A 13,388-nucleotide genomic window follows, 5' to 3' on the forward strand; every position below is an offset into this window, starting at 1 on the left:
CGCTTCGTTTTAGCGCATTTCAGCGAAATAGCGTTGCTAGGCAACAGCTTTGGTCCATGTTTGCTTCCTGTCAGCTGATGTCATTCACATACACTGCGACTGGAACTCAACCGAGACACATTTAGAATGTTTACGTTCAAAACTGTATAATGGTCTAAAGCTGTTGCTAGGGCAACATTACAAAGCACAGTACTGCTTACTATTGGTCAAAGCTGTACTTTATGACATCATCAGAATGTTGATGATGTCTTAAAGTACGACTTTAAGACATCATCAGCTTCAAAGGAAGCTGTGAAGCCGTGAATGCAGCTATAGGCCAAATATTGGACACACTTTAAAACTGTTTTTTCAGCACTCTTAAGAAAACTGTACTTTCAGCACTCTAAGAGAGCAGAAAATGGGTTCCACGGTATCTAAAGACATTGAGAGCATGGCTTCAAGCCAAGAGCAGACAGATACTACTGACGAAGACAATGTAGTAGGAAGAGCAGTTGATCAACAAGAGCAGACAGATACTACTGACGAAGACAATGTAGTAGGAAGAGCAGTTGATCAACAAGAGCAGACAGATACTACTGACCAAGACCATGCAGTAGGAGGAGCAGTTGATCAACAAGAGCAGACTGATCCTACTGACCAAGACCATGCAGTAGGAGGAGCAGTTGACCAACAAGAGCAGACTGATCCTACTGACCAAGACAATGATCCTACTGACCAAGACAATGCAGTAGGAGGAGTTGACCAACAAGAGCAGACAGATCCTACTGACCAAGACAATGCAGTAGGAGGAGTTGACCAACAAGAGCAGACAGATATTACTAACCAAGACAATGATCCTACTGACCAAGACAATGCAGTAGGAGGAGTTGACCAACAAGAGCAGACAGATCCTACTGACCAAGACAATGCAGTAGGAGGAGCAGTTGACCAACCACCTGATGACCTGCAACACCGTGAGAGTCAGGAAAAAGAACTAATGGAGCTCCGTGAAAGTGTCCAAACTCAAAGAGGTTTGATTGCAAAGTGCAATGCTCTGAATTTGGCCAAAGAGGCCATTGAGAAAGACTTGAGACAAGAAATTCAGGAGCTAAAGAATACGCTGACGCTGTACAAAGCAGAGCACCTGAGAGCAAATGAGGCTCTGCAGCAAGAGATTGAGGAGCTCCACAAAAGGCTGTCTTCGGAGGAAAGGTGTGATGCAAAGAGGGACACAATTGAAGCCATGAGGTTCCAAAATGACACAATGAGAGAGGAGTTCGAGGAGCTCAAGAAGAATCGTCAAACTATAGAAGCTTTGGATGAAGTCTTCGATGCACATCGGGCAGAGGAAGAGGCGATTAGCCAGGAAAACGACGAACTCCAACAACGTATTCAGGACATGCGCAAAAACATCCGTAATGAAAAGTCTTTGCAGGAAATGGATAACACGGTGACAGCATCATATGTGGTCCTCAGAAAACAAAGTGACGCACTGCAACAACAACTCATGGAGCAAACCAAAAAGTATGACGAACTGAAAGTTCGGGAAGTCATGTGGAAGGAGAGGAAGAGCAGCATGGACTTATTGAGCAGACAAAATGATAACATCGAACAACAAGTTCAGGCGATTACAAGAAAGGTCCAGAACAAAGAAAACTTGGAGAAGAAAAACAGGCACATTAAATCAGAAGAAAAAGTCGTCTCGACCAGAAATACAGAGCTTCTCAAAATACGTGGAAAGCTCTACTCAAAGCTTCTATGTATTGGCGACCATGAAGACAGTTGCCAAACTATGACAGACGAGATAGAAGCCATGAGAGAGTTCAATCAGAATCTCCAAGAAGAAATCCAGGCACTCAACGAGGAGGTCATAAACAAAACTGCTTTGCAAGCAAAATATAAATCAATGAAAGCAGAGAAAAAGGTTCTAACTCACCAAAATGACAACCTGCATAAAGAACTTCAGGAGCTGCACAAAACGATTACAAAGGAACAAGCTTTGAAAGACAGGAATGCTATCCTTGCAGAAGAAAATGAATTATTGCGCAATCAAAACCTCTCACTTGACCACGAGATCCAGGCGCTCTACAGCAGACTCCAAAGTGAGAAAGTATTGGAGGCCATACATCAGTTGCTGAAGGTACAAAAAAATGCCATAAGCCAGCAAAATGATTCACTTCGACGAGAGAGCCGGGTGCTCCATAAAAGGTTGAAAAGACAAGAAACTTTACAAAATCAGTGCAAAGCGACGAACGCGGAGAAAGAGAACATCAGCCGAGAGCGTGACATCCTACAACAAGAAATCCAGCTGCTGAACAGCATGTGAGGAGCTGTGTTGTGGGTTTACTCCGGGTGCTCCGGTTTCCTTCCACAAAAATGCTGAAACAAAAACATGACAGTGCTGTCATGTTTTTGCTCTCCATAACGGTGTATTGATGTGGATGAAATGATTTCTCACCTCATCTCACCTCTTTGTTGTGGATTTACTCCGGGTGCTCCGGTTACCTCTCACAAAAAAAGCTGAAATATGACAGTTGTGTCATACCCTCGAACACCGTGGTGAACACCGGTGGTCAGGGAAGCCGTCCGACTGAAGAAGGAGGCCTTCCGGGATGTGATATCTCGCAGGACTCCGGAGGCAGGTGCAAGGTACCGACAGGCCCGAAGAGCAGCAGCCACTGCCGTGACGGAGGCAAAGGAGGGGCTGTCTTGGATGACACGTCTCTTCAACATTGCGTGGAAGTCGGTGACTATGCCTAAGGAGCAGCAGACCGGGGTGGTGATTCCCCTGTTCAAAAAGGAAGAATATAAGAAATAAAGTGTAGTATTATATGTTTAACTGTAAGGAGCAAATAATTGTTGAGATTACATCTTTTATGATTTCAATACTTCACATTTTTCATTTTGTAGTCATAGTGACCCAGTTTACCCACAAAATCAGAAAATATTGGATTTGGTTTTATCAATAATCAATGAAAAAGATGAAAACCCTCCCATGGTGTGGCTGTTTTTCGTGCTGGGGACAGTTACCGTCCCCTACCCCGCCAGCCCCCCTTTTCCTCAGCAGGGAAAAACAGCCGGCTGCTTGTGTCCCATCCCTTATTAAATATCCTACTGAACTACACAGGAAGACAAACAATATAAAATGATGAGCTCTCGTAGTGTCACTCAGGCTGGCTGCATACATTAAAACCTGACTTCTGTTAGAACAGAGCTGAGAGAGAGAAGAACGCACACCAAGATAACATTCATTCACTGTTACTGCAATCATTACAATTCAGATTTACAGTGATCGTCCTCTCTGCCGACCACCCTTTAGTGTTCATGCATCAAAGCTTTCAAAGTGCATCAACAATGACCTCTGAACTCGCCGTGGGGACGGGCGACAGAGACCGCCAAATTCACTCATTTCACAGTCACTCTTTCACAGTCATGATTTAAACATAAAACCACCGCATGAGGATATTTCTGTACCAGAAGAGAGATAAATATTCATGCATCCTATCTGTTGGAGCGGAGCTCATCAAAATGTAGCAGTAATTAATCTAATTCGCTAAAACATGATTTTACTGGACAGTACATTAAGTATTTCCATTTTTTTTTCAAATTGAGTGAAGCAGTGGCAAGGGGTCTGGTTATTATTATTCAGAAGGATATTATTCATCACTTTAAATCTTTAAAGCTTTCAGATGAATATAGATGAGGAGACCCCTGTGAAACTGCAGTCAAATGCTGCCAGTCCTGACAGGGAGGCAATACACTACAAAAACAAAAACGTCCCCGTCTTGACAACTAATTTACTTGTACGTACTGCACTTCACAGCAATTTAAAACATCTGCCAAGACTGACCTGTTGTGTTTCTAAAAAAAAACTGCAAATGTAAAAGTCTTAAAAAAGTCATGTATCTGGTGTGATTTTTATGGAAGCATTATATTATACTGCTTGTTAAAATGGATTTTTTTACAGTGTAGTGTTCCTTTCCCCAGTTGCTGGATCAGGGGTAAGCTATGTGTCACAGGCCCCACTTAATATTTTTAATGATGCAAACATCATTAGCACTTAGAGGTGTTTAAATAGAAAGCTTTGCCCCCAGCGTCAAATGAAATTAGACAAATATCCGCAGTCAGCTCCTGAAGGTATTCCTTCTCTGGTTCTTTAATAATTCATTTTACCCCCCTTTTACCTCTTTCTCTTCCCTCCTGCTGCTTCACTGTAAAACATCATAATGGGAATGAGTGAAATCAAACACAATTGTATGTAATAAAATAGGTCTGTCAATTTCATGTAAAAAAAAAAACTTAAAAGGATAAGGCTGGTGATTTTCCATATTTTGTAAAAATCAGGCTGCTCTCATTCATTGTTCGTACTTAAAGTAATGCACTGTACTTCGTCTATAACCAACAATATGAGCCAGCAGCCTGATCTCTCAGAAATACGTGAAATTAATACAACCTCTTTACAGTGCATTAGGTGCAAAAATTACGAACCGGCACAACGGAAACAACGCCATTGGAAAGTCAATCAGAATCCTTTGTCATGGTGGACACACAAATTCCCAGGTTAAACAGAAATACGTGTTGATCAAAGTCTGCGTAGGGAGGAGGTCGGGGGTCGGGCGTCAAACACGGGACTTTCACCCAGGAGACAGGTGTTTGTGTCCAGTGTGAAATCCGAAGTCAACATTGAGTGTAGACCTAGTTCTTTAAACCCAAACCATTATGTTTTCTTTCCTAAACCTAACCAAGTAACGTAAATTTGTTCCGTGACGACGGCCTGTAATTTAACACATTACGTGCCACCACCACTGTTAAGAAGTCGTGGGCATTTCACATATTTCTGTGAGGTCACGTTGGAGCCAGGACGTGCAGGGCTACCTCTGAAGAAGTCAGGTGACGTAGTTTAAAGAACGACAAAGTCCGCATAGGGAGGATGTTGGTGGGGATATATCGGTCAAACAAACACAGAACTTTCACCCAGGAGGCCGCTGTTCGTGTCCCGAGTGAAACCAAGTCAGGTTGACTTATTTTACCTTACTTTTGTTATGTAACTTACGTACTTGGCGTTAGTTAGTTAGCGTAACTACGTCATTGGACCCTCCCAATTTTTTTTCCTGCTGGCGAAGGCCTGACCCAGCAGGAGTGACATTAATTAAATTTTGGGGAAGATTATCAGGGTAAGGCAACCAGAAGCAGAGTAGGGCATATCATGCCTTCAACGTGGTAGGAAAAAAATATTGCAACCGGTGAGGTCCGATGACGTCAGTTTGTATTTTCAGAGCAATTGGCCTCTGGAACAATGGTCGTTTGTTTTCGGGATAACAGGCTTTCGGTCAAATGGGCTTTTGGTCCAATGGGACATTTTTGGGACTATTGGGGTTTCAGAATAATAGGTCATTGGAACAATGGCACCGTAAAGACTGCGGCAAATGAAGAACTGACCTGGAACTTGTCGATGGGACTAAACTCATGCTAAAATATTAATTAGTTTGCCAACAGCAGCAGCTAATGAGCAGACTTTAATCAGTCTATTTAATACTAGCTCCATTAATTCACATTTTAAGGCAAAGAGGAAGCACATGTTTTAAAAGTTGAACTCACTTAAAATGTTTTACAGTGTTGGTGTATTTCTCTCCTCTCCCGCTCTCACCCTCCTATTTATATTTACCGTGGGACTCCAGCAGCTCCATTACTACAGGTCAAGGCACTATGCAGGGAAAGAGAGATTAACTCTGGGCAATTAGAGAAGTGAAATTCCCTGGCAATGTTTATCATCCTGCCCTCAGTCTTGTTCTGGGGCCCAGTTAGTGAAATATGGATGTACATTCAATATTTAACATAGGGACATCAAAGTGGGCCATAGTCGGAGCGCCGGGAAAAAGGAAGAAAAATGAGGCAACTTTTTCCAGTGGTATGAGCAGACATTATTCATGGGGGCGCCAAAAATCTGCAATTTCCTAGACGTTTCCTGTCAGTATCAGTTTTTCTCAGGGCATCAATGTTGGCAAAATCGGAAAATCTGCGATTCATAAATATTTCCATGGACATTTTTCCTGGAGAGACTTCACTCTGTCAATCCGGCAAACATGGAAGCGATAATATACAAAGAGCTTTCCGATATATACAAGCCACATGGATTTTGTTCAGAGAAAACATTTTTTGTATTTTAGGAAGTATTTATGTGCCTTTGACACCTGAGATATCTTGAATAAGAGTTTTGACTAGGCGAAATGACGTTGCAGATATCTGTAATTACGTCAGCAGCTACGGTAAGTGGGAGGCAGAAGCTATTCAAGCATGCTATGACACTGCAGCCGTATGGGTTTATAAAGTGTGTCTGGAGACAATAAATCTATAACACGCTGTAAAATTCTAGCACAACTTTCTAGCAAACAAAGCTCTCATCCGCCACAAATTCCTTGATGATCAGCTCTTTCTATTTCATGGCATTTTCTAACTATCGTATCCACTTATCCACTCGTCTCACAGCCGGCTGCACACAGAGACCAATGTTATGTGTCCAGCTCGGAGGACGGCTCGTTGTGATTAAAATGAGGTTGTAGCTCGTTGTCTACCTTACTACAGATAGAAAGAGCCCTTGTTTGTGTTTTAACAACATTTCTCTTATGAGTTACTGATCCGGGAAGTTTGAATCTGTGAATATCTTTCCAACTAGTAAATGGGATAAAACATACAAAAACACCAGCATTTAATTTGTTCTTAATGGAACAATTAAGAGAAGTCAAATAAACCGCGGAGAGCTGGAAAAATAATGTCTGGAGCCACACCATCTAGTGGCCATTATGGGAACTGCATGCTCTTCAACTTGAAGCCATGGTGATTGACTCTCGACAACTTTGTGTCCAGATACACAGATTTGCTGGAGGTTGGTGCGGCTGTGTTGAATACTCAATTCTGATTGGTCAATCACTACGTTCTGCGTTCTTTGATTTCTGTATAACAGACCGTTGCTATGGGCGTAGCTCTGAGGTCGGACTCTGGCGGGCCGTTTTTGAATCAAAATATTGATTTGTTCAGTAAGTAACCGTGTAATAAGCGGGATAATGTACAGCTAGTGGGTCATTGTTGTGAAAGAATCCCCTTCAGGGCGATGAAAGACCCCTCCGCTTCCTGTCAGGGATTCTTTCACGATAATGACCGGCACGCTGTACATTATCCCTTACATCTGTGTGTGCGTGTGTGTGTGTGTCTCTCTCTCTTTCTCCCCCTCAGTCTTTCTCTTGTCCTCAGCAATTATTTTGACTCCTTTGAAAGTGTGATGATGAAACATTTCTTCAGCTTGTTGGAGGAGTGACGACTTGACAGGGAATGCTTAAAGGCACACTATACTCTATGATGTATAAAGGCCTATTCTCACGCTGCTATGTGCACTTCTGTGTGTGTGTGTGTGTGTGTGTACAATACACTCTTTTTGTATAGAATATAGCTTTTGGTTAAGATTCAGGTATGTAGCACCTTAATGGTACATGTCCACAGGGGCGTTATTGGACATGAGGGTTCACCTTGCTTCCAAGCATTGGACGCCTGATGGGCCGCCTCTAAGTTGCATAAAGTAGCCCAGACCTCAACTTTATGCAATTGAGGAGCGGCCAACGTCACTCGAAACGCAGCGCTACATGACCAGAATGCATTGCACGGCTGTTTACATAGACAACGAATGGGAAGCATGGAAAGAACAGATCTTGTTGGACGCGTACCATAAGCCTCGTGATGAATCTGTTAACATTTGCTTTACGGTCTACCAGGAGGAATTTCCAACCCTGAATGCAAAATGAATCAGCTAATGTGTGAACATCAGACTTTGACATGTCGAGGCGGGAAAAAGCAGAGGTGTTACTAATATTAATGATGATGATTAATGATGCTTCTGTTCCATTACGGTGTGTCAGTCATGTCAGTGAACCAGAACGCCATTACTAACATTATTAGCAGCACCTGTACTTGTTGAAATGTGAGAAAAGGTCTAGGAAACAAATGAACATACTGTATTATCCCCTGTAAAGCACTTTGAACTGTATGAACATGTGCTATAAATAAACTTGAACTTAATGTAACAGTCACTCGCAAAAATTAAGAAAGGTATACTCATTGTACGTTAAACGCCTTATCGTGGCATTCATACTCCTTTTCGTGCGAACGGGCTGCAAATTCAGTTTTGTGCTTTGTGTCTGTAAGGTGGGGAGGCAGATCCAGCCCCTGCCACCCGACCCCAGCAAGCTGAACAACCTAAAGCCAATTTCCTTGATTACTTCCATGTTCCTGCAGCTTTTCTGCTCTGGCTCGTTCCTCCCATATGATGAGAGGCATTTTGAGTATGTGAGCCCAAACAGCCGGCGGTCAGCTGCAACAATCAGAAGCAATGTCACGCTAGTGTCAAGTGTGCAGTAATGCCACTGTGTATCACTTCATTTTTCAAGAGCGGTGACAAAGAGCTGCTTACACTTGAAACGTGTGCAAAAACAGTAACAGCTCTTATGACGGCTCAGACAAAAACAAATCAATCTTCGGAAACTTTGATGGCTTCCGGCCTGTTTGACATCTATTAGCACATGCCCTGTTATTTCTTTGTATTAAACAATGTTGTTGTGTACTAACTGCCAAATTTGGGACATTCTAGTTGTGTTCCATTACCATACAGTATACCTTCTTATATACATCATTTCATTCATTTATCCATTAATTAACCTCAAATTTGCATCTTAATTGAAGATGTCAGGTCCTTTAATGTACAAATTGAGGTGTTTTTGCCTGTTTTAAGGGACCTTACACTTTAAAAATTAAAGGTTTTTAATACCTGTGTTACTGATCGAAGGTAAAGTCAAACTTTCTTTGTCCTCTCTTTCTGTTCTGTTTGGTGAATTTCAATTTCACCTCAAAGTAGTCAGTTCAAATGACGATGATAAGAACATCCCACGGAGAACCTAAACTGTTTAAGACACACATACATTATAAAAAATAGTCTAACAGCTCCGTGATGGCATTATTTTGCAGTCCTACTCTGATCCACCTGTGTGTAACATGTTCCTTCCTTCCCTGCCAGTAATCCTTTTAGCTCTTTGAGCTTCTTACTCACTGAAACAGATCATTTCTTGCCCCCAACATGTAGGCAACATGCAGAGGCGCACTATCTGCCCATAGCCGTGAAGCTCACATAGTCGTCCGTGGCAGGTACCCCACGCTGTTTGCCCCCGGAAGATGGAATTACCCAGACAGCCATGGAGCGCTCCGAATGGAGGAAGAGGTAATGCTGTTTACACCAACACCACGCTGCCGCCGCCGCCGCCGCTGCTGCTTCACCACGCCACAGATGAACTTAATCTCATGTCACAACCGCATTGGAAATGTAGCTTCCAGAAAGCTTATTCCGACAGAGGGTTTTTTTAAAAAAAAAAGGAAAAAGTGTCTTGGACATTTTTTTTAGACTGTATCCAAGGGTAGAGTGAATTTCCTCCCAAAATAAAAAGCATGTAGATAGGAACTGCTCAGAGGGGGAACGGCATGCTGGGTAAATGCATGGTGTGTCTTTGTGTGCACCTGTCTTTGTCTCTCTGCGTCTCTTTTGTTCAGTGGAGATATAGACTCCTGTTTCCTGAATTAGCATTTATATTCCTACATCCTATAAAACCCAAATCCGAGTCGTTGCCTTCTGGAGGGCACGACGCTTCCGGACAGTGAATAATCGAATCACTGCTGGGTAATGATACAGCATTTGTTCACTGGTCCGTCTTCTTTGTTTGTCCACTATAGTGCTCTTCCACTCTTCTTTTCCTCTCCTGTTGAACTCTCCACTCAAAAACACCTTGTTCTATCAATGTCTCCCAACTCTCTCATCCTTTGATTTCAACCACCATCATATATTCCCTCTTCTCTACTTCGTCTTTCCTATATCTTTCCCTCGTTTCTCTCCTTGTTTTCAAACTATCATCTTCTTTCTCTCTTTACTCTCCATCCACTTTCATTTCAACATTCGCCTTCTATACAGCTAGAGCTCCTCTACTTCTCATCTTCTTCTCCATCATCACCGATTTCACCTCCTTCACCACTTCCCCTCCCTCTCCTTGCCTTCACCTTGCTATACAGCGCTCCCACAGAAACAGATGAAAACACTACTCCCAAGTGTCCTTTCCCACCCATGATTTCCGCTTGCCTTTTACCAAACTCCAGGACACCGAAAGGCAGCCATTTATCACGGCTGTGGAGCAAAAACCACGTGGCCCGAAAGTATTGAGGCGGTCATAAATCTGGAAACGCGTGGGGGGGCTTGTTTCAGTCTGTGCAGGAAAGGGTCAGGAAACATTCAGCACCATGTTCGTCGTGACAGGACTGCAGATGGCATACAGAGTTTGGCTCAAATCCAGAGCTAATTAGTGGGATGTGATTTTTACCAAAGCATAAGCAGGAATCTGATCTTCGTCTGCTGCTCAGCAGCATTCATGGTAAACAGAAAATGTGTTGGAAAGTGTGCCATACGATGACATAAATAGCATATAGTGTTTCAGTTGTGCCTTTTATTTGTAACAGTTGAACCTTAAAGGCACTCTGTTTCATTTTTGACCACTAGTAATGCTATGGAGCGATGTTTTTACCAGTGGGTCCCCATACTGTTGTATCGTGCAAGTGTGTATATGGGTGGTTACGTATACACACACACACACACACACACACAGTGGTCAGTTGTGTAGTATAAAGCATCAGGGCAGTGTAGAGATCATCATTCATCAGGTGACCCGGTGTCGTATAGACATCCATTTTGCCGATGTGTCCTTCAGTGTAAATTCAGAGTCCCTGTTAGCTCCAGAGCTACTGATCTTAAGCTGACTGTGACCTCTGACCTCTGCTGAAGGAATGGATGAGAGAGAGGTGAAGCCGTGAGCAGTGGCTGCAGACGGAGAGCTTGGCTTGAATGACTCAGAATGGTGCTGCTCTACTGCTGTTTAAAGACTTCTGAAGCACATATTCATCTGCAAAAACTTAGTACGGTCGCTAGAGTTCGCTGTTGTGTTCTTTTATATCTTCTTTTGGTGATCTACCATGCAAATAAATGATAAAACCTACCAGTGGGTGGAGGAGGCCCACATCTATGGGGCTTATAACGACTGATAATGCTTATTTTATAGCCTGACAACAGTCTAATCGGCTGGTATAGAACACTCTGAACCGTGATGCCAGCCCTGTGGTTGGATATTTCCTCATCATATTAGTCTACTGTTTGTCCTCTTCATTATGCGTCTCAGTTAACTACTCCATCCTGAGTACTTGAGCAGAGGTGAGAGCTCTCACATTGTACTGAGAGAACAGGAATGAGAGTCAGCAGCTGAATGCAAACCACTGGATTAAAAATGATAATCATGTTAGAGCTGTTGGACGAGCATCTGAAGAGAGTGCTGATGATCATTAACCCATGTGGGTGATGAGGATACTTGTATCCCCCGCGTCTCTCTCAATCACACACAGAAGTAAAACACACATTGTAGAGTATGTTTTCATTCAGTTGATGAAGTGACAGCAACTGGTTCTAATCAGTTCACAGATATATACTGTGTTTAGGCCTTTGCACTCCGTATTTCTCGTCCGAAATTGTTGCACATTTAAAAATAAATACGACGTCTTGGGCTGTCATTCAGATTTTGCTCCCCTTCTTATGTCATATACAGGCTCATTAGAATATATCGCCCACAGATTGAGAACTACCTTTGCAAAGGTGCACCATATTTTTCTCACAAGCCAATCAGAGCAGACTGGGCTTTTTCAGGAGGGGGTCTTAAAGAGACAGGCGCTAAAACGGAGCGATTCAGACAGAGGGTGAATACAGGTATATATAGACAGACAGTATGAGAAAAATAATGTGTTTTTTGAACATTAAAGCATGCAAACATATTCTAGTAGAAACCCTAAATACAACCTGAAATGAGTATATACATTATATGTCCCCTTTAATAGTTCTATCATGTAAATATTCTCTCTCCATCCCTGCTACACAGTACGTTTCTGCATTAGTTTTCTCTCTTGTATTTACATATTCTCTCTCTCTCAACACCTGCACACGTTGTGAATAGTCACATCTGAGGGACTTGGTGCGTTTGTGTGCATCTGCCTTTCTCACTAAGCTGTCTCACTATAAACAATTGGCTCCTTTCTCGGCGAGGCTACACCTGCCAGCTATTGTTGGTGAACTCACTAGCCTTGGCTGTGCACACAGTGTAGCAGTGAGGGGCCTTGAGATGATGAGTTTGCAGAAGAAACGAGCCAATGAGCTGCCAGATACTGCTCAGTGTCACTCATTATTGGCAGCTGGAAGTATGGAAGAGGCAAAGCTTTCCTGATTGTTTGTGCTCACTGGGTTTACAGACAGAGTGTGACTGGAATTAACAAGCAAGGCTTTTTCTGAAAGGAAAACTTTTCTGACAGGAACATTTTTGTGCCTGTTGGTCAACATACCTATTAAATGATATCCACATTCCTATTTTTCACATCATTGTTTCGCACTCCATTAATACAAACACATATGTACAATAAGACCACTAATACTGGTGATATTTGTACTGTAGTCTTTGTAAAGATGGAGAAGTTACTGGGCAGATGAGAAAAGGAGGGTGCCCTCAAATCAAAATGTATCGGACACCATTACAGCGACACACTAACAGCTAACAGGGAGATAAAATCATCAATTTTGCTGGTATGGTTTATTAAGGTAGTGATTTTCAACCTGGGGGTCAGGACCCCCACAAGGGGTCACGGGATAAATCAGAGGGGTCACAAAATGATCGACATGATAGGAAAGCAGAAAAACATATTTCTTGCTGCACAAATATTTATCATTTTAACCTTTTCTTTGTTGTTTTTCTTGTGAATGTCAATAATTTCCAATATTCAAGCCTTTTGAAACATTTATTGCTTTGTTTTAATGGTTCACTGGCCAAACATATTTTGGTAACCACTATTTTAAGCAGCCCGTTTGCATGAGAAGGCGTATGAATGCCACGAGAATGTGCAAGGCATTTAGCGTGCACTAGGAATGCCTTTCTTGCTTTTGATGTGTCATTTTTACACCATGTAGTCTGTACTGAGTCCAATGTAAACACACCAATGTGAATATGCTATGCTCAAAGCTAGTAAAGTAGAATAATAAGTGAGAACGACTGCTTATGGCGGGCGGGAGGGGAGGTGGATGGGTCCAATAAACATAGGACGTTAGCGAGGAATTTTGTTTTTTGTTTTGCAAGTTACATCAGTGACTTTTGTGACGTGTTTTCCGCAGTTATGATGTTTTCCTTAAGCCTAAGTGGATTTGTTGCGAAAACCGTAATTTTGTTGCGTGGTGTACAATAGACACACAAAAGGCGGCGTACAAATGACATGCGAAAAGGCTAAAATGCGTCCTCATGACACGC

The 13,388-nt window shown here is 42.5% G+C and overlaps 1 protein-coding gene across 2 annotated transcripts; it reads left to right on the forward strand.

The window, feature by feature from the left end:
- Window positions 1–367: 367 nt before the first annotated feature.
- On the forward strand, window positions 368–2,320 carry LOC119475235 (sporulation-specific protein 15-like). 2 transcript variants are annotated; one of them, XM_037747733.1, is made up of 2 exons: window positions 368–724; window positions 887–2,320. In XM_037747733.1, the coding sequence occupies exons 1-2, from the start codon at window positions 398–400 to the stop codon at window positions 2,303–2,305; spliced, it is 1,746 nt and encodes a 581-aa protein (XP_037603661.1). In that variant the 5' UTR covers window positions 368–397; the 3' UTR covers window positions 2,306–2,320. The 2 variants fall into 2 exon arrangements, with proteins under 2 accessions (XP_037603661.1, XP_037603660.1); XM_037747732.1 differs by having other exon boundaries at window positions 368–715; window positions 824–2,320.
- Window positions 2,321–13,388: the final 11,068 nt, after the last annotated feature.

The sequence above is a fragment of the Sebastes umbrosus genome, chromosome 17, assembly GCF_015220745.1.
Source record: "Sebastes umbrosus isolate fSebUmb1 chromosome 17, fSebUmb1.pri, whole genome shotgun sequence".
Lineage (NCBI taxonomy): Eukaryota > Metazoa > Chordata > Actinopteri > Perciformes > Sebastidae > Sebastes > Sebastes umbrosus.

What these genes read in the sequence shown, in the direction of transcription:
- LOC119475235 (XM_037747732.1), top strand. Translation starts at nt 398, where the DNA reads ATGGGTTCCACGGTATCTAAAGACATTGAGAGCATGGCTTCAAGCCAA. An exon ending in AAGACAATGATCCTACTGAC is followed by an intron (nt 716 to 823) that starts CAAGACAATGCA and finishes GATATTACTAAC; the next exon opens with CAAGACAATGATCCTACTGA.